The 24,572-nt window shown below is 54.7% G+C and overlaps 1 protein-coding gene across 1 annotated transcript; it reads left to right on the top strand.

Annotated features, from left to right (window-relative positions):
• The first annotated feature begins 2,603 nt into the window (after positions 1-2,603).
• On the top strand, positions 2,604-23,246 carry LOC139019268 (protein Daple-like). The gene is made up of 11 exons (XM_070428330.1): positions 2,604-2,648; positions 3,935-4,072; positions 4,623-4,749; positions 7,057-7,202; positions 11,827-11,964; positions 13,515-13,976; positions 14,465-14,709; positions 17,839-17,982; positions 20,413-21,034; positions 21,520-21,621; positions 23,097-23,246. Exons 1-11 carry the CDS (start codon positions 2,604-2,606, stop codon positions 23,244-23,246), a joined length of 2,319 nt encoding a protein of 772 aa, XP_070284431.1.
• Positions 23,247-24,572: the final 1,326 nt, after the last annotated feature.

Raw genomic sequence — 24,572 nt, 5'->3', positions numbered from 1 at the left:
GAGTTCGATTGCTTGCTATGACATGTGCTGGCCACCAGGTGGCAGCGCAGAACATTGCTGGCATTGGCAATGCACTGTTACCTCTTGCTGGCTAACTGGGATCTGGGGTGACAGGGATGGAGGTGCTGTAAGAATGCAAGCTCGTTCTCACTCCCCCTGCAACTATCCCCCGGGACGCCAGGGCTCGCCCGCCAGGGAAGCCCCTGAGCTCAGGTGCTGGGTGCCCAGGAGGAGCCCACCCTGCACACGCACAAACTTGTTAAGGTGAGCCAGGCCACAGCAGCCAGGACCACAGGGGCCTGCTGGGCTCCTGGTGGGTTTGAGCAGGAGCTGGTCTGCAAGGCCAGCCAGGAGAGAGCATGCTGCCCTCCCTGCTTCCGGGGGACACCACTGGGTGGCTCAGAGGCCTACACTGCTCTCCAGCCCGCAATGTCCGTCCATGCTCACCGCATCTCCATGTGGAGACTTGGGCACCATGACTCAGGTGCGGGGATGAGGGGGGTGCGCGGGGGGGCCAGCGGCCCAGATGCTGCCCTGGGCCCAGAGGTCAGCTGGCCTCCACGCCAGATGCTCGCACTTGGATCTCCGGCCAAGCCCAGGGACCGCACCCAGCAGGAATTTCATGTACCGGGCCTCTAGTTGATTAATAATTTTGCTGTGAAACTAGTAATGCTTTACACTTTGCATTAGTAAATGAATTACAAGAGAAACAGAGTGGTCCATGGAGGCCAGGCCACAAAGAGGATGAGTCACACTGTTCTCCAAAGCCCGTGTGCTGGGGCCCAGGGAGCCGCGAGGACAGAGCTTGTGCCCTCCCCAATAGCCCATCCAGTGTCGCCACTGAGAAATACATAAAATGGGAGGGTGTCAGTGCCACAACCCGAGGAGACAGGCCTGGGCGCCCCTAGGCACACCTGGGAAGTGGGGGTGCACCGGGTGATCCTTGACTCTGTCTGCAAACACTCATCCCACCTCTGCTGCCAGGGCCCGGGGTGGAGGACAGAGGCAGAGAGAGAGTGCCTGGGAGGTCCCTCTGGTCCCATGCTTTGTCCTTGGCTGAAATTCCCTCCACCAGGGGCAGACATGCGGGTGCCTTGAGGGTCCTGAGCAGCTGAGGGCCAGCTGGCCCTGTCTCTGCCCCTCAGAGAGGGATGGGCACTTTGCTTCCTGGGCAGGGCTTGCTCCCAGAGGCAGTGGAGGCTCCTCAGGCGAGTCCCAGCTCTCACTCCACTTGCTGGGTGTGGAGCAAGCCTTGTCCCGTCCCTCACAGGAGAGGTGGTCCAGGTGCCTCTCATCCCCTCGTGCCCTGGCACCGGGTGGCATCGATAGGAACACGTTTCTAGTGAGCTTATTACGCGAAGTTCTGTCCACAGATGGGGCCCCTGGTTGCGATCGTGCAGGGAGGGGCAGGGTGGGTGGTGGCAAGGCAGGTAGGAGCTGGGTTTAAGATCAGACCGTGGGTCTGGTGGTCTCACACTCTCTGCCTCCGCCAGGCCCAGGCTTTGCCACTTTAGGACTCGGGCACAGCTTCTCGGGGTCCTGTCTCTCACTTCTGCAGTGGTGGGTGTGCAAAGCAGGTTTAGATGTTTCTGCTGCCTGATCCATGGGAAGGTTGACACCCCCAGAAAACTGAGGCCCATTGGAAGAGTAGCTATAAATCATTTAGTTCCACGCTGTACTCTGCTTCTGGACACTTGTCCATCCCTGACTTTCCCCAGGTCCTTCAGGGCCCAACTCACATGGCGCTTCTGACCCCCCTCATGGTGTGATTCAGCTGACAAGTGCATTTGAACATTTCTGGGGGCCCAAGGAGAAAAGCAGTGGCATAGTCCTGCCCTGCAGGACTAGCCTTGGGGGGTGGGTGCGGACAGGCCAGTTCAGTGTTGCCTCATACTGGGCACTCTGGGTGCCCCAGCATCTGACTCAGTGGGTGGGATAGAGTGGAGTTGAAGTCCTTTTCAGAGCAGGCAATTCTGGCTGGGTTTTGAAGGCTGAGTAGGAGTTGGTTATAAGGATGAGCAGGCAGGCTTTGCTATGGTAGTTCAGGGCCTGAGAGTATGGTGATACTGGTGAGTACTGGTGGGTAGACACAAGGTGAGAATGCTGGGGACAGTGGCCAAGGGGAGAGAGCTGGGCCTCCTTCCCCTTGAAGCCCCTCCATGTGCTCCGGCTCAATCGCTGATAGTATTCAGGGCTCCTTACCCCCGCGGGCTCCTTAAGGATAAGGTGCAGGCTGCTGAGGGCAGTGAAGAGACAGGTCTGGACCTCTCCAGCCTAAGTTCAAGCCCAGCTTCGCCACTGGCTGGCTTTGTGACTTGGGGCTCATTCCTTAATTGACCCAAGTCAGCCTCTTCGTGTGTAGGAAGAGACTGTCCCTGCCTCCTTCTGGGGGCTGTTGTGAAAGTGAATGTGGCAGAGACAGAGAGCACCTAGTGCAGGGCCGGGGACAGGCAGGGAGGGAGCCGTCTGGTGAAGCCAGAGTCAGTGACAAACCCTTCCGGATGCCAGGCTTTGACCAGAACCGTGTCCACTGGTGGTAGGTGCACGGTTTCCCCTCTACCGAGAATCCGGGGTTCTGGCCCGTGCGGGGAAATGAACACGTGATGGATAAGCAGGAGCTACCGGCCCGCTCCCAGGTGTTAGAACCCGTGAGTGGGGCAAGCCTTGGAAAACAGCCCGCCAGGAGAAATGGGCATGTCCCCGTGTATGCGTGCTCACAGACTGAGGGCATTCAGGGGAGACTCAGTCCTCCTGAGACTGAGTGGCACTGGGAGTTCTCCGGGGGGTGGGAGCAGGGATGAGGGGAATGAGCTGAACAGCTCCCCGGTGTGTGCTGGGCGCTGGGACGGGAGTAAGTGCAGTGGACGCCTCCCATGAGGGGGCCTGTGAGGGCCCAACCATTGTGTCCACCCCCAGCATGTGCCTGGCACACAGAGGCCATAGAACTTGTTTGCTTGTTGTTTCTTACAGACCCCTCATTTCCGGGAAACTGCCCAGAGCTGTTGTTTTTCTAAGAGTAGGTGTGTGACATGTTCAAATAGGAACTGCCTATTGAACAAAAGCTAGTCTGAATTTTGTTCCTGGACCCAGACCAGTGGAGTGACTGTGAGAGGCCTAGACTCGGCCCTCAAAGCCAGGACAGACTCTCAGCCTCACCCCTTCCTTGTTTAAGAAAGTGGCTCAGCCAAGTCCCACACCTGTCAGCAGGTGCACTCGTCCAACCACCGAGGCTGTACATGTCAGACACTCTGACAGTGTTCCCTTTCGAATTTTTTTAAAATATATTTTATTGATTTTTTACAGAGAGGAAGGGAGAGAGATAGAGAGTTAGAAACATCGATGAAAGAGAAACATCGATCAGCTGCCCCCTGCACATCTCCCACTGGGGATGTGCCCGAAACCCAAGTACATGCCCTTGACCAGAATCGAACCTGGGACCCTTCAGTCCACAGGCCGACGCTCTATCCACTGAGCCAAACCGGTTTCAGCTTCCCTTCTGAATTTAAATAGTGTCTTGCTTCGGGGATTTTTCCATCTGGACTGGCCTAATGGAGAAGCGCAGGGGCTCAAAAGTGGAGACAGCCCCAACCGGTTTGGCTCAGTGGATAGAGCGTCGGCCTGCGGACTGAAGGGTCCCAGGTTCAATTCCGGTCAAGGTCATGTACCTGGGTTGCGGGCACATCCCCAGTGGGGGGTGTGCAGGAGGCAGCTGGTCGATGTTTCTCTCTCATCGATGTTTCTAACTCTCTATCCCTCTCCATTCCTCTCTGTAAAAAATCAATAAAATATATTTTTTTAAACAAAGAGGAGACAGAACTTTCCGTGGCAGCAGAGACATCCCTAGGTTGTTGGTTTGGGTCCAGTGACTGGAAGAGCTGTTGTCATGACCAGGGGCCTTAACCTGATGGCTCTCATGTGTGTTCTTGCTGACCAGGTGCGGACTGGAGACGATTATTCAATTGACACCAAGAGCCACCTCCAGGAGCATTGGATTTGGTATTGGATTGATAAGCTATTCGAGCAGGAGGAGGAGAATGTGCAGCTGAAATCGAAGCTGCACCACCTACAATTGGTAGGACAAGCTGTGGTCACCACGTGTAGCACAGATGGGGGCAGTTTTAGGTTCATATTGTGCCCTTCTCTGATGTTCACCTACTGGATCGGTGCTGCTGCCACCACAGTGACCCTCTGAGGGCAGAGAATCACTTGCTAAGCCCAGTGGCTTGAGTGGGCACCACTGAAGCCTCCAACACAGAGAGGGCCTGATGCTGTGTTGCTTTCCTGTGAGGATGGAGGGATTGAGCCTCTGTTGCAAAAAGGGTCTCCTCCGACGTCTATGATGTGGGTTGAGCTGTGATGTGTGAGTCCCTACAGCCTTTCCACGGTATTAGGCCTGCTAAGGGGCCACAGAGCTGCAGTCCCCATAGCACTTGCTCTAAAGCCCTGAGCTGTAGGTCACTTTGTTCAGACACCGCTCAGAGACCTCGGGTGTCTCCATCCCCTAGGGGCATGGAGGGCCTTCATCCTGCGGGAATGAGGACAGATGCACGGGGCCGGGGCTTGTCCAGAGTGTGCCCCAGTCCACATCCTCACTGCCCCCCCCCCCCCACTTCCTGCACTAGGTCCGGGACACATACCAGAAATGCCTTGAGGAGCTGCGGGAAGAGAACATGGCCCTCAAGACTGCACAGGGGCAGAGTGTGGAGGAGTCTGCCCACCTGCGCTGGGAGCTGGAGCAGCTGTCAGAGGGTAAAGCAGGTGCCTGGGGGCAGCCTGGCTGTGGATTCTCTCTTACCTGGGGAGCTGAGCCCTTGGATCTGAAACTCATGTGTCAGCCCTTCCTCTACCCAAGTAAATAGGGTTTTATTCAAGGGCCATTTGGAACTGTTTCATTGCAATTCTCCCCAAGAACATGAAGGGCCTGGCCACCTTGAGTCAGGAAGCCAAATGCGAAGGAAGTGTTGCCAGATTTCTCAGCTTCCATTCAGCCAGTGCCAGGAGCTTCCAGATGACAGCACGCTGATGCCCAGAGGGTGTCTTAGATCTATCGGTGGAGGATTGGAAGCTCTGGATGCAGGAGATGTCCCCAGTGGTCACTCACCTCCATTATAGCTGTACCCGGGGCATGGTTTCCTCTGCTGATTTCATAATCAGACAGATGGGTATAGTTTGCTCTCCACCTTCCTGGGCTGGGGCTGCTCAGTGGCTGCTGTTCAGGGGACCCAGGCCTCTTCCTCTCCCTCTGGTGTTGGCCCCTCCCAGCCCCCAGAGGAGGTGAGGGCTTGGCCAGGGAAGGTGGCTGTGGTGGCCGGTCGTACAGCAGGAGCCTCAGCACCCAGCAAACAACAAGCCAGTTCCTGTGTCCAATAATAGCACACGTGCACCTGAGAGTGCAGGTTAGGGTTTGCTTAGAGCTCTGCTGAGCCAGGAGGGCCTTAGGCTGGTTTGGGGAGGGGCTGCTTTTTAAATTCTGAGCAACATTCCTCAGCGTCATGGAAAGGCTGTTGGAAGCAGCTGGGTATTCATTCTCTTCAAGGCGTCCCATCCGCTCCAAACCTAAAATCAGTTCATTGAACTCCGAGTCTGTGTGAGAAGTTAGTTCTTTCTGTGGTTTGGTGTCTCCCCACTCCTGGGAACCCAGGCTCTGGGAGTTGAGGTTCCTGGAGAGCACACTGCCCCCTGCTGGGACACAGAAGTGGTGCCGCTGGCAGGGACTGGCTCAGACCAAATGTGCTTCTGTTAGCATCCAGGATGGCTGATGGGGTTGGAAAGCCTCCCTGATTCAGATGCTCAGTGTAGCTTGTGAGCCCTTCCAGGTCGGTGACTGACTTCTTCTTCATGTTCCCAACTCCTACTGCTCAGCTGGCAGCTCCCGAACAAAGCATGAACGTACTTCTGTGTGGTTGGGGTGGTGGCTTCTTGAGTCAGAAAGGTCTGGTTTAAAGTCCTGGCTCCTCTACTTGTTAGCCAAGTGACCTCTTCTGCACCCCAGTTTACTTATCTGAAAAATGGGGGTGATGAAGCTGCCTCACAGGATTGCTATGGGTATCTTGTGAGAGGAGAGAGTGAAACGTTAGGCTGTGCCTGGCCCACGGGGTGCCAACAAAGGATGGCTGTTCTTATCGCCCTTGTCTTATCCAAAGATACCCATTGCTCTGCTTCTTGGGGTGCTCGTGAGCAGCCCTACTAGCAGTACAGTGCGATAAGGCTCTCAGAGCTGAGTGTGTGGCCTGGAGGGACGGGTGAGGGAACAACCCTGACCCCTCAGACAGTCATGTTTTCCTCCTGAACAAGCCCCAGGACTTTCCCAAAGTCATGCACCTGCTGGCGGCAGGGAGGGGCCGTGAACTCCCATTCTTCTCAGGTCTGTGCTCCCTTTCTGTTCCGCATTGAAGCTGTTTAAAAGCAAAGGAGGACATTGCCTTTTTCTGGCTTTACCTTATGTTTTCATCTCGCTTAGAATTTTTAAAGCAGTTTGGATAAACTGTCTCATTCTGTTTCAATGCATTTGTGAAAGTATAAAATGAAATCTCTGACTGAAGGAACTTATCCAGAGATGGCGAGTACTGGGCATATGTGCCCCATAGCTTCTTCCACCCACAGACATGCGGTCAGTGATCGTGTCCCCCTACACTGTCGGCTGAGCCACCTGCATTCACACCACTCTGAGGCTGGCACAGAGAGCGCACTCTGCCATCTCCGTTAGTCTCGGAAATCCTTGGCTTGACGGTCAGGTTAAAACTTGGCAGAAAGTGGTGCCAGCAATTCCACTGTCTTGAACGTTTGCATTGGCTTCTCTCTACCATCACCTGCTTTCTTCTTAAGCTCTGCTTGCTCCCCTGACAAACCCAGCTGAGCCAGCAGAGGGGCCATAACCGTCTGAGGAACCCTCAGGTGCAGACAGCAACAGCACCCTGGGAAAAAGGGAGGGCACCCAGCTGACCATCCCAGACCCTCAAGTCTAGGGCTCAGGGTGATGGCCCTCTCAGGGCCAGGGACAGAGAGCAGAAGCTGAGGCCCCTGGAATATGGGCTCTGACTCCACTTTGCTCTTCAGCCTCCAGCTGCTTCCTGAAGCTGGACCAGGAGAAGCAGAGCCTCCAGGGCATCATACAAGGGCTGCAGGACGCCTCCCTGGCTCTGCAGGAGAGCAGCCTCCAGCGCCGGGAGCTGGAGGAGGAGAACCAGCAGCTCAGAAAGCAGGTACCCGTGGGTGGTGTCCGGAACATACGGGCATGTAAGTGGCCAGGGGGAGTACCCAGGTGTCCGTGAGCATGCGAAGCTGGGGGACAGGCAGAGTCCTGTGCAGCCACCGTTTTGGTAGGGGGACAGGAGGCCTCCTGGAGAGGCATCATGAGGCAGCAGGAGGAGTCCCTGCAGCAGGGAGACCACACAGGAAGGACCTCTGTGGGCCTCGCTGCCTTCATCTGTGAAATGGGGTTAACAATGCACCCACCAGTAGGTGTGGTGAGGATGGTGTGAGTTAGTGCAGGCAAAGGGTCCAGCCTGTAGTAAGTGCCTCATGGAAGGAGAGCAGCACCCTGTTAGAAACCACCGGGCGGGCCCGGGAGAGAAGCAGCGATGGAAGACTCCCTCCCCTGTGGAGACCATGGATGGGCCGTTTCAGGGCATGGCTGGTGGTGACAGGAGTGCAGTGCTCACTCTCTCCTTTCGGTCAAGGGCATGAGGAAGAAGAGATGTCTGGACTGCATTGCCTTTCTGGACAAACCAGGTCTTCCCAGTAGCGCAGTAGAAGAGACATCTGGGAGGACAGACAGGCTCACCAGCCAGGTTCATCCTACAGTTACCAGGACCCCATTCACATGGCAAGAAGGGCCCTGAGAGGCTAGCGATGGCCTCCCTGAGCAGGGCATTCTGGGTCAGAGGGCCTCAGTCCATGTAGCCACCGCGGGTGACACAGCTGCGTCGTGTGCTCTGAGCACACCGTGACGGGTGCCCGGATTCCGGATGAGGGAGGCGCAAGGGCACTCCCGCTTGCTGACCACCTGGCAGGACTGGTGCTTTCAGGTGTCTGGGTGTCTATCCCATCCGGCCCAGGGGTCCTGCCAGCGTCATTTGCTGAGGCTGCCCCGGCAATGGCAGGGACGTGGGCTGCAGACCAGAGACCTGGGTCCCGCTGGTCATGGCTCTGCTGGAACTTCATCTCTGGGTGAGGCTTGGGACCGCCCCTCCTCCTGTGCAGTGGTTTCTCCTGGCCTTTCATGGGACGTCCAAGGTGCAGTGACTCACGCTTCTCGTCCTTTGAGGCTCCGTGTGCCTCACAGCAGAGCAGCTGCCAAGCAGTGTGTCCTCTCCCTGGGGGCCGGGAGGAAGGCCCTCCTCATGCCCCGTCTCTCTGTGCAGCGCTGCTCAGGGAAAGCCACCAGACAGTCTGGGTTTTAGATTCACGTGGTCTGGGCACAGTGAATGTCTCTGTATATGGCAGCCCGACCTCGGCTGAGATAGAAAGGCTTGACCTTTAGAAAGATGAGAACCTCCAATGGGGCGGGTCCCCAGGGGTGAGCTGCAGAGGCCTGCGCTGTAGCCTCTGGCCCAGCTCCCGGCAGGGATGAGAGATGACCCCTGATGCTTCTTCTGTCCTTGGGGTCCACTCCAGTCCCTCCTCCACACACACAGGACAGGTGGTGGCTGCCGCCTCCCCACATGACTCCTTAGCCCTGTCTCTCGGGTCCCATCCCCTGCTTCCTCTCCTGATCAGTTCCCTGTAGGACCCCCGGGCAGTCCTGCCACAGCTCTCAGAGACCTGTCTTGGCTCTGAGCCCCTAGTGGGGGAAGGGGCTGCAATTTGTAGTCCAGCACTCTCCCTTGTCTGCTGCCAGGAGTCCTGCGAAGGCGGCCCTTCTGCTCTACTCCCTGTCCTGCTCAACCCACTCGGGGCCTGGCTGCATTATGGGTCCTCCCTAGTGTTGGATCAATGGTGCATCTGGGCCATCAGCTAAAAACCACAGGGGACATGGCCTGACATTGACCACCCTGGAGCCAGGACAGGCCCAGCCTTGGACACGTCCAGACAACATGGCCCTCTGGGAGGTGTCTGAGAAGGAGAGACAAGGGTCAGCCAGGACAGGTGGCCCAGTGTCCCCGGCCCCCCGGTGCCAGCTCGGCTCTCCCACCACCCAGTGTCTCCCAGGCTGTAGGCTCCCTTCGGTCTGTGTAAACCTTAGTTCCCGAAGTTCACGTCCTTCCCTGTAACTCACGACCCTTCTGTGGACCTTAGAGAGGGTGTGCCCCCCACCCTCACTTTGCACTGACATCCTCAGAGTTCATTCCTCTTAGGAAGAGGGGCAGCCCTTTGGGGCCTATCGTGAGCACAAAAGCGCAGCATAGGGGCTGATGGGCAGGCCCCTGGCACCCGCGTGCTCTGGGGACCTGGAGCCTTCCCACAGGAGTCTGCGGCCCAAGCCTGGCGCTTTGAGGAAGACAGGAAACCCATCTCAGCCCAGCGACCTCTCAGAGTGGTTCTCAACCTTCCTAATGCCGCGACCCTTTAATACAGTACCTTGTGTTTTGGTGACCCCCGATCATAAAATTATTTTCGTTGCTACTTCATAACTGTAATTTTGCTACTGTTATGAATCGTAATGTAAATATCTGATATGCAGCATGTATTTTCATTGTTCGTGACCCACAGGTTGAGAACCGCTGCCCTAGGGGAAGGGAGGGCCTTCAGGGAAGGACAGAAGTGAGAGTTCCAGTTCCACAGCAAAAAGTAGCAGAGAAAGATAGGGTGTCCAGCCGGGGGGTGGGGGGGACATGAGGTAGTCACATCTTCAGACCAGAAGCAGCCACGCCAGATATGCAAAGGTTGGACATAACATTCCTTTCACTGGGACAGACGGGGCAGCAGGGGAGAAGGATTAACAGTAAGACGGGGAGGGGTAAACAAGGCTGGAGGTTGGCGGGGGGGGACACACCCCAGACCTTGTCTGAGAGAGCAGGCCTGGGGTCAGCCCACTGCCATGCGTTTGGCTCTGCCGCATCCTCACTGTGGGACTCTGGGCAGATCACTGGACTCCCTGAGCCGGTGCCCTTCTCAGAATGAGGGTGAGTGACAGCTGTGCAGGGCCTTCCTCCTCAGGGCCAGCTCCAGAGAAGGCACGGCTATCAGGGCAGATGCCTGCTTCCTGCTGAGCCCAGACCTGGTGCTAGGAAGTGGGGCAGCGATAAGGAAGGAGAAGAAAGATGTTCTCACTTGTGAGAAAGACTCAGACACGTGGCACCTTGCAGCGCCTTTTGCTGTTGGCCCTGGCTGGTGAGGCTGCCCTGTCCCCATGTTGGGGCAGGGGGCTGGGTGTGCCCACAGGGTGTTGTGAGGGCACGGATATGAGCCCCACTGTGCCTGACCCTTCCCCTCATGGGGAAGAAGCTGCCTGCCTGCTGCTTCTGAGGAGACTGGAGGCTGTGCCCAGACCTGTGAGATAAAGGCAGGGTGGCCTCGGCCCAGGAGAAATAGGCAGAGCTAGCGATCCTTCCTGGAGTTTGTAAACCTGTCTGTGCCAGGCTGCTCCCAGCCAGGTGAATGGAGCCGGCTCTTGGTCCTGCTGCTCACTGGGTCACTGGGTGTCTGAAGGTCCTGCCCCCAGAGGTTCTAGTCGGTAGCCTGAGGTTTGGGGTGTTTAACGCTCTGAGAGCCACCTGATCTGGATCGTGGGGCTCCTCTGTTTTAGCTTTAGAGCCATCAACCCAAACCAGCATCAGGGTCACAAGTCCAAATGCAGGCTCTTGGGCCCCAGCCCAGACTGACCATGTCAGAAGCTCTGAGGATGGGAGGGGCCTGGCGCTCTCAGGAGGGGTCAGCTCTTGTTGTACCTGCCACCTGCCAGGTGTGAGCTGAGCACGTCACCCTGACAGAAGCTGGCGCCCATGCCTGCTGCTTGCTGGCCCTGTCAGTAACGGAAATGCACTCGTGGTCACATTGTTAGCAGGGAGCCACCCTCTCCCCCTCCCAGGTGGTCATGAGTTTGCTGTCAGTGGGAAGGGACAGCAGCATGGGCCTCGCCTGGGAGTCGCACCTCAGGGCCCACCCTGAGTCTGAATCTGCGTCCATCACGGTGTTCAGGTGTCAGGCACAGAGTGTGAGATGTGCGGGTCCAGGCAGTTCATGTTCAGGGAGTGGGCACTGGTGGGTCCCGCAGAAGAGCTCTGTGACGGGCCACTGATTGGGCAGTCGTCCAGGCAGGACGGAACTGGTCTGGCCTGGGCAGCAGTGGGGTGTGGAGGGGGAGCCGCATGGGGAACGAGCACAGGCCTTGGTGGTCCATTTACTTGGAGGGGAGAGGACGGAGAGAGATGGCAGAGGACCCCTCAGAGCAGCTGGATCAATAGGAATGTCACCAACTGGGGAAAGTCCCGGTAGGACATCCAGTGGTGGCTGCTGGACCCAGGAATGTGGCCTGACCCTCAGGACAGTAGTGGACACGGCCTAAGATGGAAGCATTGAGAGTAGCAGTGGAAAACTGGGAGGAAAGCTGACCTATTGGTGTCCATGGCCTTTTTCTCTATCATGAGCTGGAAGTGTACGCTGTGTGCTGAGTGGTGATGGTCAAGGGTGTGGGGAGCTCACTGCACAACTAGGCCTGACCTGGGCAGCAGCTCAGGGACGCCACCCAGGACCCAGGCTTCTCCCCTCCTGCTCTGCAGTCTTGGCAGTGGCTGATGTACCTCCCCAAGAAGTGGGACGGAAGGTTTTCCCTTGAGAAAAGGCTGATAAAGTGTTCCCTGGGGCTGACAGGTTTCGGGTTTGCTTTAAAACACAGTTCACTCCCTGAAACGGACTTTTGCATGGGCTTCTTCTTTGGTTCCACAGATTGAAAACTTTCGAGTTCAGATGGAAAGAGAAAAGCAGACCAGCCAGGTTCTGGAGACTCTCTGTGAGGAGCTGGTGGAGGAGAGAGAACAGCTGCTCCGTGACAAGAAGACCCTGAATGCTGAGAGAGCCCAGCAGGTAGGCCCTCCAGCGCCATGCCTCCCCTGGCGCCCCGGCCTGCAAGAATGTGAGTCCAGGATCATAGGATGTCCTGGGAATCCAGCAGTGATTCCCGGGTTACCAGTTTCTTCCCTCAGATGCAGCTCACACCAGCTGTTGCAGCCACAGCAAGGGCATGGGGACAGACATTGCTTCCTAGGGACACTGGCAATCTTTTTGTTTTTTCAATCTATTTATTTATTTATTTCAGAGGGGAAGGGAGAAGGAGAGAGGGATAAAAACATCAATGATGAGAGAGACTCATTGATCAGCTGCTTCCTGCATGCCACCTACTGGGATCGAACCAGCAACCTAAACATGTGCCCTTATCAGTAATCAAACCGTGACCTCCTGGTTCATAGTTTGAGGCTCAACCATTGACCCACGCTGGCTGGGCAGCACTGGCCATCTTGTTTATGATCGTCATGACTTGGGGGAGGAGAGGCGAGGTGCTCCTGGCTGTGGTGGGAGAGGCCAGGATGCTGCTAAATGTCCTGCAGCTCATGGGATAGCCTGCAGGACAAAGATCCCCCTTCAGATGTCCAGCTTCATGCTCAGAGCTCTGGAGAACCTCCAGGGTTAATCCACCCCCACATTACAGGAAGTCCTAGGGTAGGCAGCCCAGTTCTGGGGCAGCGGCTCAGGGACACCACCCAGAAACCAGGCTTCTCCCTCCCTGCTCTGCCAGTCTTGGCTGTGGCTGTTGTACCTCGCCAAGAAGTGGGCAGGAAGAATGTGGAGGGTGAAGAGACAGAGGGAAGGCCTCCTGGGATCCTCTGTGGACATCTCATTGGCCACACCTGACACATGACTAACCCAAGCTGCAAGGGAGGCTGGGTATCAGGTACTTGAGTTCTTCAGCCTCTCTAGTATTGCAGAAAACCGGCTTGGGGTGGTGCTGTGTAGACTTAAGAGGCATGCATCCACCCTCCCCAAATATGGCTTCCAGTCTAGGAGGTGGAATGACAGGTGACAAGCCAGGAGACTTTAGACGTGTGCTATTGAGGGAATATACGTGGGTCCAGGGAGAGTCTTATTAGGTGCAGGACATTTAGAATCGTGGTGCAGGGCTTCCCTGAGGAGCTGTGAATCACACTGAGCCCTGGATGATGAGAAGGAGCCAGAGAAGCTGGAGGCTGGGGGTGGAGGCAAGTGAGCATGCACAGCAGAGGGAAGATCATGTGCAATGCCTGCAGGGGAGAGTGGTGTGAGGAGCGGCCACAGGGGTGGGCGGTCAGCTCTCGCACCACTGTGGACCAGGGTAAAAAGCACCAAGGAAATCACTTCCATTGTTTTAGGAGAAGATGCAGTTTCTGTTTCTAAGTCATCTGGCTTCTGTGAAAGTGTTTAGACTTGAACTGTCTGGGTGGGGATCTCCATGCCCTTCACCTTGTATCCATATCAGGCCTTTGGGAAACGTTAGGACATCCTTTGGGTCCACGATGAGATGGACATTCCAGGCCTACACTTTGGGCCTCCAGTTTGGACCGAAATCATGCCTGTGTTGTTTCCATTGTGTTTTCCTGCAGTTCAAGGATATGAAAAAACTGGTGCATTCACTGCGGGATAGTTCACAGACCAGCAGCAAAGCCCGCATGAAGGGCAGGGAGACTGAGCAAAAAGTCCTCCTCCAGACGGTGACGGACACCAAAAGGAAAGTGACCATGATGGAGTGGGAGCGGCGGCAGCTGTGCCGGGACCTGGAGCAGGTGAAGGCGCAGGCGGTGCAGGCACAGGAGCTGAAGCACATGAAGGTGCGGGTGAAGGAGCAGGTGGTGAGGGCACAGAAGCTGGAGCAGGAGCTGCATCGGCTGCAGGAGGAGATTGAGAAGCTGGCCATGGAGGTCAGCACCCTGACGACGGCCCCTGAGAGGGTCCACGCTCTCGAGTGGGAAAGCCAGGACCTGTTGCTGGAGAACCAGAGGCTGCAGACGTCTCTGGACACCCTGCAGCCTGAGGGTCTGGAGCGGGACAAGCAGCTGGACACCAGGGTAATTCTGGCCTCAGAATGACTTAGGACGGTTCCTCCCCAGTCAACTCTCCGGTGCTTTGAATGCGGTTGGATGAGTGTTGTGTAAATATCGGTGAAATAGGTTGGTAGTGCTGTTCAGCTTCTCTATGTCCTTAACTGATTTTCCATGCACTTTTCAAAGTATTCAGAGAGGGTACCCAAGGAGGTTATCCAGAGAAAGGGCATAAATTGCCAAGAAAGGTCACATATGCAGGGAGGGGCCCAGGACTAAGCTTAGGCCCATGGGACAGTCCGTTTCTGCCGTGGGCCTTCCCAGAGCAGTTCCTTGAGTGCAGGTAGAACTGTCCTCAGCTCGGCTGGGTGTTGCCTCTCCTGAGGGTCCTGCTATTTTGGTGTCAGCACTTGACCCGCTGTTGGTCCCTCACTGCTTGTGGGGACCTGGGGATCCGGAGTCTGTGGTCCCCCTGGGCCTGCACCTGTTGAGGCGTCCTTTCCTTCTCCCTCCAGCAGGTGGAAAATTCCACTCTGAGGTCCCAGAGCGCCTCGCACACTGCGCTCACAGAGCAGGACACTCAGCTCCAGCACCAGCAGCTGGTGGCAGCCCACCAGGCCCTGCAGCAGGAACACGCAAGCCTGGGCGCACTCCACGAGCACCTGACTAAGGAGCACAAGGCCCTTCTGGACAAGTACCGCCGCCATAAGAAACTGCTGCATCAAATCCTGGAGCTGGAGAGCAAGGCTCTCAGTGACAGGTGGGTGCCTGCGGCTGGGGGTAGCTGACGGGCTCCCCCGGCTCCTGTCCCCCCTTCACTCTGGTCCCTCACCTTTCCTCTGGTCCCGCTGCTTCACAGTGAAGAGAAGTAAATCCACCATCACCCTCAATGATGTAGAGTTGGTGTGGCTGGAGACTGAGGGGGAGGAGGGTCCCCCAGGATAGAAGGGTGTGCCCACTAATTTCGGCTCAGGGAAACCAGGTGTCAGCATTGGGGTCCCAGCTCCCCTGGGCATTCCTACCCCCTCTTCCTTTTCTCTCCAAACCAAGGACAAGGAGGGGAAGTCACCACAGCTGCCGATTTTCAGGGGCGTGCCTAACTCAGCTCCCCTGGCCTTTTCCCTGTCCAAGTCTCCAAATCTGGGCTTCTCATTTTCTTTTTTTTTAATATATTTTATTGATTTTTCACAGAGAGGAAGGGAGAGAGATAGAGAGTGAGAAGCATTGATGAGAGAGAAACATCGATCAGCTGCCTCTTACACATCTCCCACTGGGGATGTGCCCGCAGCCCAGGTACATGCCCTTGACCGGAATCGAACCTGGGACCCTTCAGTCCGCAGGCTGACGCTCTATCCACTGAGCCAAACCGGTATCGGCTGATTTTCTTTCTTTTTTTTTTTTTTTACTTTTAATTTTGGAAAGTATTGAATATATGGATGTGTGCAGAATAGTATAGTGAAAACCCTGTGTTCCCATCACCTGCAGCAGCATTACCAATACTCTGCCATTCTCATGTCCCCTTTACCTCTGACTCTCCATATACCTTTTTAAAGGTAAAATTGATGTACCTTAAATGCATAAATCTTAACTTTGCATGTTTTCAAAATCAGGGCTTTGTGTGCATGTAGTCAGCCAACTTCAGCTGAGCTCCAACCAGGCAGATCCCTGATTGCAATGGCCCCGGCAGGTGCAGTGGGACCCAGAGCCTGGGAGAAGTGAGATGTACAGAGGACTCCAAGGTGGGGGTGGGGGGGAGGGGGGGAGAGATGTGCTAAAGAGAGGCTCTCCCACACTTGGAGAAGCACAGGAGGGAGCTGTCCACTTTCTGTGCTTGTGAGTTGTCCCTGCTGAGTATTTCCCTTGCCTCTGCCTCAGCAAATGCCAGGCAAAGGCTGGGACTTCCCTGGGAGCAGTTGAGGTGCAGGGATTTGGCATCACAGGGACCAGGGAGGGCGCTGAGCCTGCAGAGCCTGTGGAGGGCGCCTGCTGCTGCATGAACTTGGGGGCGATGATGTTCATTTACTCACTCACCCAGTGCTTCCTGTGGACTCTCTCCAGAGCCTTCCACCCCTTTCTCCACCCAGATTCCCACCCTTCGGGGGTGCTGGGACGTCTGCTCCTATCAGACTCTCTTTCTTCCCGCCAGAATGAGTATCTTCTGCCTCATGGCATCTCCCTCGCTGCCTCCCCGCACCCATCCTGTGTTCACGAGACGCTTAGTGAGCACCCACTGGGCGCCTGGTGCTGTCTAACGTGGTGGGAATGCACCCAGCTGACTACTGATGGGAGCCTCCTGTGGTGCCCACCCCGCACCAGGCACTGCGGGCCTTACCCTCAATGCCCTATGATAACCTTGTGGATATATTCTTATGTCTGTTCACATGGGAAGGTTTGTGCAGGTGGCATTTGACTGCTCTGAGGGAAGAGTTCATTGTTCTGCCTATGACTCCTTGCTTGGTGACTGACTGTGTGATTCAGTGGTTTTTGCTGGTTGGACAGATAGCTGGAGGCCCTTGGTGTGTCTGCAGCAGGGCTGCAAGTTGGAGGTGGAGGTGACTGGAACACAGGCTGGGGGCTCTGTATTCATTTCACCTGACACTTGACTGGGACACTCACTCCTTCGTTCCCCTGGTGCACATGTACTGGGTGTCCAGCCTTTTACCCAGGATTCAGTGGGGAGTAGGACTCTCAGTTTCTGCCCTGCAGGAGGGTGGTTACTAATGGTTGCGATATGCTTGATCCTGTGCTTTTCCAAGACACAACAGGGAAGCAGGAGGTGGGGACCCTAATGGTCCGTGGCCCTGTTTCTCAAACCTGGATGAGAAAGATCGCCGCCCTGAAAGCCCAGCAGAGCCCCTACCCCCACCTTCCACGTCCCACGTCCTGTCCTGGCAGTCTCCACCCATGGCTAAAGGCCACAGGAAGGAATGTTTGTCTTCCAACAGCCGACCGAGCAGGTGTCTGAGTTTGAGTACCCACAGGTCTTGGCTCCAGGCAGAGGGTACAAGTACAGCTGATATGGGATCGGGGTAGGGGGCGGGGATGGAGGGCTGAGGGCAGGGGCTGAAACCATGGAACCTGGGTGGTCTCTGTCAGCCTGTCTCTGGGTGTGGACACCTCAGGAAGGGGGTCTGGAAAGGCATTTGCCTGCCTGGGGAAGATTGAAACGTGATGACTCAGTCTCCACTTTGGACCTGGGAAGGCCCCTGAGTCACCCTGAACAGGGAAGGTTCCTGCAGGAGGAGGAACAGCCTGGGGCTGGTCAGGGGCTCCCTCTTGTGCTCTGCTGCTCTCCAGAGAGGCTGTGCGGGAACCTCTGCAGACTGAGACAGGAAAGAAATAAAAGCCTGAGCTGAGGGGAGGCTGTGGGAGAGCGAGGGCAAGGGCTGGATTGGGGGTGCCTTGAGGTGCAGGGTGTGCAGCTGCCCCTGGTGGCTGCTTAGGCCCCACCAGGCAAGCCTCTGGCCCCAGGCTGCCTGGCTCAGAGCAGGAAGAGTTGTGTTCCTGAGCTGGGGCCTAGGGCTCACCCAGGGCCCGGTGATGGGGATCAGCTGTTATGGGCAGTGGAATTCTGCTATATGTGCAGTGGTTTCTTTGACAAAGTCGTGGAGATTAGAAAACAGTGGTTTTGTTCCCAGTGGGATGAACGAGGTAGGCTGCTTTGACAGGGTCTGGAAGGGACCATGGAGACAGGTCAGGTGGGAGGAGGGGGTCTTGGCTCCTGGCTGGAGGAGACCCCCAGAGCTGGCTCAGTGTCTGTCCCTCTCTCAGTCCAGCCCCGTCCCCTGTCCATCCCCCTCTCCCTCAGCTCTGCAGAGAGAAGCTGCTCACCCAGGCTTTAAGGTCTTCCTGGGTGCCCATTCCTAGTGGGTGTGTTTCCCATCAACAGATACAAGGACCAGCTCCAACATAAGGCGGCGCTGGAGCAGCTGGGGATGCTCTTGACCACCGAGCAGGAGGCTCTGCAGCGGGAGCAGAGGACGAGTGCCATGGCTGCAGAGGAGAACCAGAGGCTGCAGGGAGAGCTGGACAGGTAACCGCCAGGCCCCCTGCAGGGCCTCTGCCCGGATGTCATTCAGACCCACTCACTCAGCACCCGCTGAGCTGAGCTCAAGTGAGACCCCTGGTGATGGTGCATTTTTACCAACCCTGCCCTGGAAGCAGCTGGTGGTAACAAGGTAAAGGGGACTCCAGCTGGTGGCTGGAAGGAAGGACTCAGCAGCTGGGATGGGGCATTGTCTAGGTTTGGACAACGTTCCCTCCCACAGTTATGATGCTGATGACTGTCGGGCAGGGGCACCTGCATCCTCTAATACCAGTGATCCCGTGAGGGAGAGAGGCTTGGTCCTCAGCATCCACGCATTCCCATTTGTGAATTCACCTCCTGGCTGAAATGTACCGGTGACCCCCAAATCAGTGCCCGTGGCCTGTCATGGACGTGCCCAGAGTGGGAGATACTGGAGTCCCTGATGTGCACATTTGCAGCTGAGGTTGAATAAGGTCTTTGACCCCAGCTGTCTTTCAGTTCTCACCAACCAGCGTCCTCTTCATGGGCCACTGAGTGCCATGGTGTTCTAATTTGTGCACTTTGGTGGCGGTTTTGCTGTTTGACATGGCCCCCAAATGGAGTGCTGAAGTGCTGTCTAGTGTTCCCAAGTGCAAGGCTGCGCTGGGCCTCACGGGGAATATACGAGTGGCACACAGGGGTCATTCGGGCCCAGGTATGGTGCTGTTGGCTCTGAGTGTATTACACGGAGCGTCTTTATGTCTTGATCAGCTGACAAAATGTGACCAGAGACTCCCAGGAACCGGTGGGAACAGTTTCAGTACTCACTAATTCAGGGTTCGCGTGGCTGGGTAGAACATTATACTGAGAATCACCAGAATTGACTGAGCTATTGTTATCCTTTAAAAAAACCACAGCAACAGAGGAGAAAACGGGCTCAGGGAGATTAAACAACTTGTTCAAGGTCAATGTTCCTAGTCACAGGCAGGATTCGAATCGAAGCCTTGCCTCAACCCAGAGGCGTGAGCACATGAAGCCTTCCTTCCCACAGCCCTGATTTAACATGTGCTGTGGGGCTATAAACTCAGCTGCCTGCAGTGGCCGGGCAGGTCCAGCAGGTGGGGAAGGAGAGTCAGCGATAGACCAGGCCCTGGTGGAGAATACATCCCAGCTAGAGGCTGTCAGTTGGGAGGCAGGCCAGGCTGCCAGGTCATCCTTCTTTATGCTTTTTTTTTTTCTGAGAAGATATCTGAATGTTGATGGAAAACTTAAAATTTTGGAATGCTGATACAATAATTATTTTTTTGTTTTGTTTGTTTTTCAAAAAAATCTGCTTTGTTTGGGAAGGACAGAGGACCAGGAGCAGTGGTTCTCAACTTTCTTAATGCCGTGATCCTTTAATACAGTTCCTCATATAGTGGTGACCCCAATTCCATTGTTACAAATTGAACATAATTAGAGCATAGTGATTAATCACAAAAACAGTATGTAATTATATAGGGTGTCTCAAAATTCACGCAAGATTTGCAACTCAATTCAAATGCAAATCTTGCGTGAATTTTGGGACATGCTATATGTGTGTTTCCGATGGTCTTAGGCGACCCCTGTGAAAGGGTCGTGACCCACAGGTTTAGAACTGCTGACCGGGAGGACCTGGAAACATGTCTGAGGCCAGTTGACCCTTAAACCTAAACCGGCAAGTACTTACAGCACCACAACAGAGAATCTTTTTTTCTTGTTCTGTTTCCTTTCTTTATGTTATTTTTTTTTTTAGTTGACTTTATTGGAGAGTCTTCAATTAATAAAACCATACACACTTTAAAATGAAATAAAATAGAATAAAATAAGTAAATGTTAAAAATTTTTAAAAAGTGTGTGGGCCAAACTTTACACACCTGTGTTCAAATTGAGTCCATGAGCCTCTGGTCATATGAGCTTTTTGGTATAAATCTTCCCCAGGAATCCCAGTCGGGTAATGATGATGATGATGATAATTTCAGTGGATTTAGGTAACACTCCAGAATCTCCTATTTTATTTATCTCAGTAGTTGAAATTAGAAGGTGGCTTGGAATTGGGGAGAAGAGCTGGATATAGACATAGAGTCTTAGAGCAGAAATGTCCTGATTCAGTGTTTAAGTGTCTCAATCAAAGAACTCTTTTTCTAAGTAGGCAGATGTGCCAAAGCCTCACATAGAAAGGACTTTTGCAGGGATGCTCCGTTGCAGTGGTGTCCAAGCCTGCCTGTCCTGTCTCCCCCAGCCCCCAGTGGGGCAGCTGGGGTAGCCTCCTAGAACCCCAATGAACACAGTTTCAAAACAGCTGATTTTGTTCAACCCTTCATTAACACATGAAAAAACTGAGGGCCAGAGAGGTTGCTGTTTTGACTAAGGTTGCACAACTGGGACAGAGCCTGGGAGTGCGCCTCAGCCCTTGGCCTTGTGTCTCTCCACCCCCAGGGCCAATTCCCTGCACGAGCAGCTGAAGAGGGAGCAGGAGGAGCTGCAGTCCCACACCAAGAAGCTGCAGACCTCCCTGAGTGACACTCAGCTGCAGGTGAACTGCTGGCAGGCCCAGTGTGACTGGCTGAGGAAGGAGCAGGAAGATCTGCAGATCTACAACAACGAGCTGCAAACCTCCCTTAATGAAATGCAGCTGCAGAAGAACCGCTGGCAGGCCCAGTATAAGGGGCTGAAGGGGGAGCAGGAGGAGCTGGAGAACCACAGCAAGAAGCTTCAGACCTCCCTGAAGGACACCCAGCTGGAGGTGCACTACTGGCAGGCCCGGTATGAGGGGCTGAAGGGGCAGCAGGAGGAGCTACAGATGCACAGCAAGAAGCTGCAGACCTCCCTGAGTGACACCCAGCTGCAGGTGAACTGCTGGCAAGCCCAGTGCAACTGGCTGAGGGAGGAGCAGGAAGATCTGCAGGTCTACAACAAGGAGCTGCAAGCCTCCCTTAATGAAATGCAGCTGGAGAAGAACCGCTGGCAGGCCCAGTATAAGGGGATGAAGGGGCAGCAGGAGGAGCTGCAGATGCACAGCAAGAAGCTGCAGACCTCCCTGAGAGACACCCAGCTGGAGGTGAACTGCTGGCAGGACCAGTGCAACTGGCTGAGGGAGGAGCTCCAGAGCAGGGACATCTCGCTGACCGAGCTGGGCAACCACTGCCAGGTGAGGCCAGAGCTGGAGGCCCCAGGACCCTGGGTGGGCCTGTTCCCTGGGCTGATGCCTTGAGCTTAACCAGGAGGGAATGGGTCCTCATTGGCATCTCTGCTCAAAGGGTGTGTGTGAATGTCACACAGAGGCAGAGAGGAAGCCAGAGGCAGTTGACTGGGATGAACACCAGGACTGGCAGGGGTGTGCTACAGAACACCTTTCACCTGATCTTTGCTTTTTGCAGGGTCGGGCGGTGCATGGAAACAGCCAAGTACCGTTGTATCTCCGTCCTCTTGGCTGAGCACTCTGCTCTCTGTGTCATCTCATTTAATTCTCGCAATGATCTTGTGAGCTGGGGTTCCCATCCTTGTCCCTCTGAAGTAGCGGGTTGGAACCCTGTTTGTCTGAAGCCAAAGCTTGGTACTTCCTGCTACACCAACCGCGATGATATTCTAGAGCAGGAGCTGGCCACCCTCAGCCCAAAATTCAGGTCCAGCTTCATGCCTGTTTGTGTACAGCTGAGAACCAAGAATAGCTTTCACAGTTTTTAATGGCTGGGGAAAATCAAAAGCAGGATAATATTTGGGGACAAGTGAAAGTGACATGAAATTTAAATGTTGGTGTCCATGAGTTAAGATTTTTGGTTTGTTTTTTTAAACACAGACACACCCATGCGTGTGCATTGTTTTTCTGGCTCCTTTCCTGCTGTAATAAGAGGGTTGAACAGTTGCAACAGAGACCACTGTCGGCCTGGAAAGCCTAACGTATTTAGTACCTTGTTCTTTACCGGAAAAGCACGCCAACCCTGCCTAGAGCAGAGATGTCCAGTAGGAATGTAACGCAGGCCACCACATGTAACACTCAGCTTTCTAGTAGCCATATTCAAAATGTAAAAGGAATCAGGTGGGATTAATGTAGGGGGTCTATTTTATTTAACCCTTATATCTAAAGTATCACATGTAACCCCAGAAGCTTATTAATGAGATTTTAAAAAATAACATGTTATTTTTTATTGATTTTTTTGAGAGAAACATCCGTCATTTGCCTCCTGCATGCCCTCAACTGGGGAATGGAGCCAGCAAGCCAGGCATGTGCCTTGATCAGTGTGAGGCGCGGCTACAGTGTTTGGATGGGTTCAAGCCTTGGATTGATGAGAGGGCACAGTCCTCTCATTGCCATGTGCAAGTCCCAGCTTGGAGGGCAGAGCCTTCCCAGCATAATTATAGCCAACAGCTATAGTGGTAAGCTTGAACCTATGGTCTGAACACGTGGCCACACATTCCTGAGTGATAGAGTTCAGGTGCATGTAGTTGAGTAGGACTGAAACTCACAAGAAAGTTGTAAACATCTTGATCCCACCCTTACTTTGCCTCGTGGCATCTGCTATAAAATGATATGGATTGTGGGCGCTGGCGCTGTCTCTATGTCAAAGGAGCAGCATCCCACTGAGACCCAGCTTTCATTATCTTGCTGTCTTTTCTTAATCCTTCACCACCTCCTCTCAGGGTCACTGAACCAGGCTGAGCTGGCATGGCACATAAGACACCCGGGGGCTGAGTATGCCACGGCCGTGCCGGCTCACCACAGATCAGGAATTACACTGGTGACTTCTTGGTGAATGGGACACTCAACCTACTGAGCCACACACACCAGGCAGCTTATTAATGAGATACTTTACATTAATTTTAATTGTTATTAAGTCCTCAGAACCTATTATATATTTTGCACTTATACCTCAGCTCAGACTGGCTGTGTTTTCAGTGTTCAGCAGCCACACGTGTCCAGTGGCTTCCTGATTGGATGGTGCAGTGACAGAAGGCTTGGCCATCCCCATGGCATTGGCCGTATTGGTCATGCCAGCTGACGTAGATAATACCAAAATGACCATCTTTGTGCATGTGACCTTTTTCTCCTTTTGGAAGTAGATTCCCAGCAGTGGAATCACGGGAGCGTGTGGTGTTTGAGACATTGTCCATCTGTGTTTTAGCTGCTCTCCCGCCTCAAGGGCAACTTGGAGGGAGAAAAGTGTCACCTGCAGAGCCAAAACCAAAGATTGAAAGAGCAGAACCAGAAACTTCTCCAGGAGGACGTGGAGAACAACTACCAGCACCAGGAGGAGCAGCGGCAGTACGTGTGAGGGGTGTGGGCTAACGGACGCCTGTCAACAGCTCCGTGACTAGACTGCGCCATTCTGGGCAGCAGAGACCTCCCTGGGTGCATTGGTGTTCCAGGCAAGGGGACAGACCATCTTACCAGCACATCCTTCTCGTTTTCCTGGGAATGGTTCCAGATTTCTGCAAATAGGGGTGGTTGGCTTTGTTGGCTTTTCAGAGACAGTGCCCCCTGCCAGGCGCTTCTTAATCTGCTTTTGGGATCAGGTTCACTTTGAAAAATACAACAGTGATAAAGAGAGGTTTCTAGGGAAGGACTTCAGATCACAGGCTGAGCCCTTTCTGTGTCGGTTTTTCCCTTAATGGGCTGCAGAGTGGGTTGTTGGTGCACAGTGGCTGTCCTCCCTCTGCCCACATTGCCTTGGCCAACAGGCCTGGCCCTGCAAAGTGCACAGAACCAGTTACCTGGTCTCCAGGAACCAGTAGGGGTGATGGGATGTGAGCAGAGCTGTGTGCACACAGATGTTGAGGAGCTCCATGGAGGTAGAAGGAAGCATGTGGTAGGAGTTGGGGGTTCTGCTGCTGACATGGATGGGGAGAAGGCTAGCCAGTCTGTGGTTGGGGGGATAGCGGCTGAACGTGAAGGTGGGGCTTGGCATGGTCTGGGTGCAGGGAAGGTGCAGGGAGTGGCAGGAGGGGAGCTGGAGGAGGCAGCGCTCAGCCATGGAAGGCTTCCATGCCCGGCTAATGAGTTGGATTGACTGGGAAGTGGGTGATTAAGGGATGCTGGTGTACAGGGCCTAGGAAGCTGCCAGAAATGAGGGCAGGAGGAAGAGCCTTGGTGCTGGAAACCTTGTGGTTTGGAAGTCAAGTCATCTGAGACGCATCTTGTGGGTCCTAGGTGGTCTTCACCCCTCGGTACTATGCTGCTGGGACTGTCCTTCCTTGCGATCAGGAATGGCTGGCCTGTGTGGGACAGAGGGACATGGCCACAGTGACCACTGGTAACTGTCCCAGCTCCCCGGGGTGATGCTGCTGCTCACTGCTCTCCTGGTTTCATATGCTCATCTACAGGCGGCTCAACACCTACCAAGGATGGTTGACATGGGAAACCAAGGATGGTTGACATGGGAAACCACACTGTACTTTTTGGGTAGAAGTGAGAGTTTGTCGCCTGAAGTGGGCTCTCTATAACGCAGCTGCTAAAAATTACCAGCAGAGGTTGGACAGGTGCAAACTACAAGAGTGAGGACCTGGTACCCTGGGGATGATCTGATGACCTTTTTGCATTAGAAAGTGTCTGCAGGAGGCCAGGGAGTGGGCAGGATTCCTGAGCCTGCTCCAAGCAGAGT

The sequence above is a fragment of the Myotis yumanensis genome, unplaced genomic scaffold (genome assembly GCF_028538775.1).
Source record: "Myotis yumanensis isolate MYYU_CA2020_CCGP unplaced genomic scaffold, mMyoYum1.0.hap1 SCAF_11, whole genome shotgun sequence".
Classification (NCBI taxonomy): Eukaryota; Metazoa; Chordata; class Mammalia; order Chiroptera; family Vespertilionidae; genus Myotis; species Myotis yumanensis.
Note: the sequence above shows the minus strand (reverse complement) of the source record. Positions and strands in the feature narration are given on the sequence as shown.

Excerpts from the sequence above, each read along its gene's own strand:
- LOC139019268 (XM_070428330.1), top strand. The coding sequence starts at position 2,604 with ATGGATAAGCAGGAGCTACCGGCCCGCTCCCAGGTGTTAGAACCC. Across the intron at positions 14,710-17,838 it reads AGCAAGGCTCTCAGTGACAG|ATACAAGGACCAGCTCCAAC; the intron begins GTGGGTGCCTGC and ends TCCCATCAACAG. Across the intron at positions 17,983-20,412 it reads CTGCAGGGAGAGCTGGACAG|GGCCAATTCCCTGCACGAGC; the intron begins GTAACCGCCAGG and ends CTCCACCCCCAG.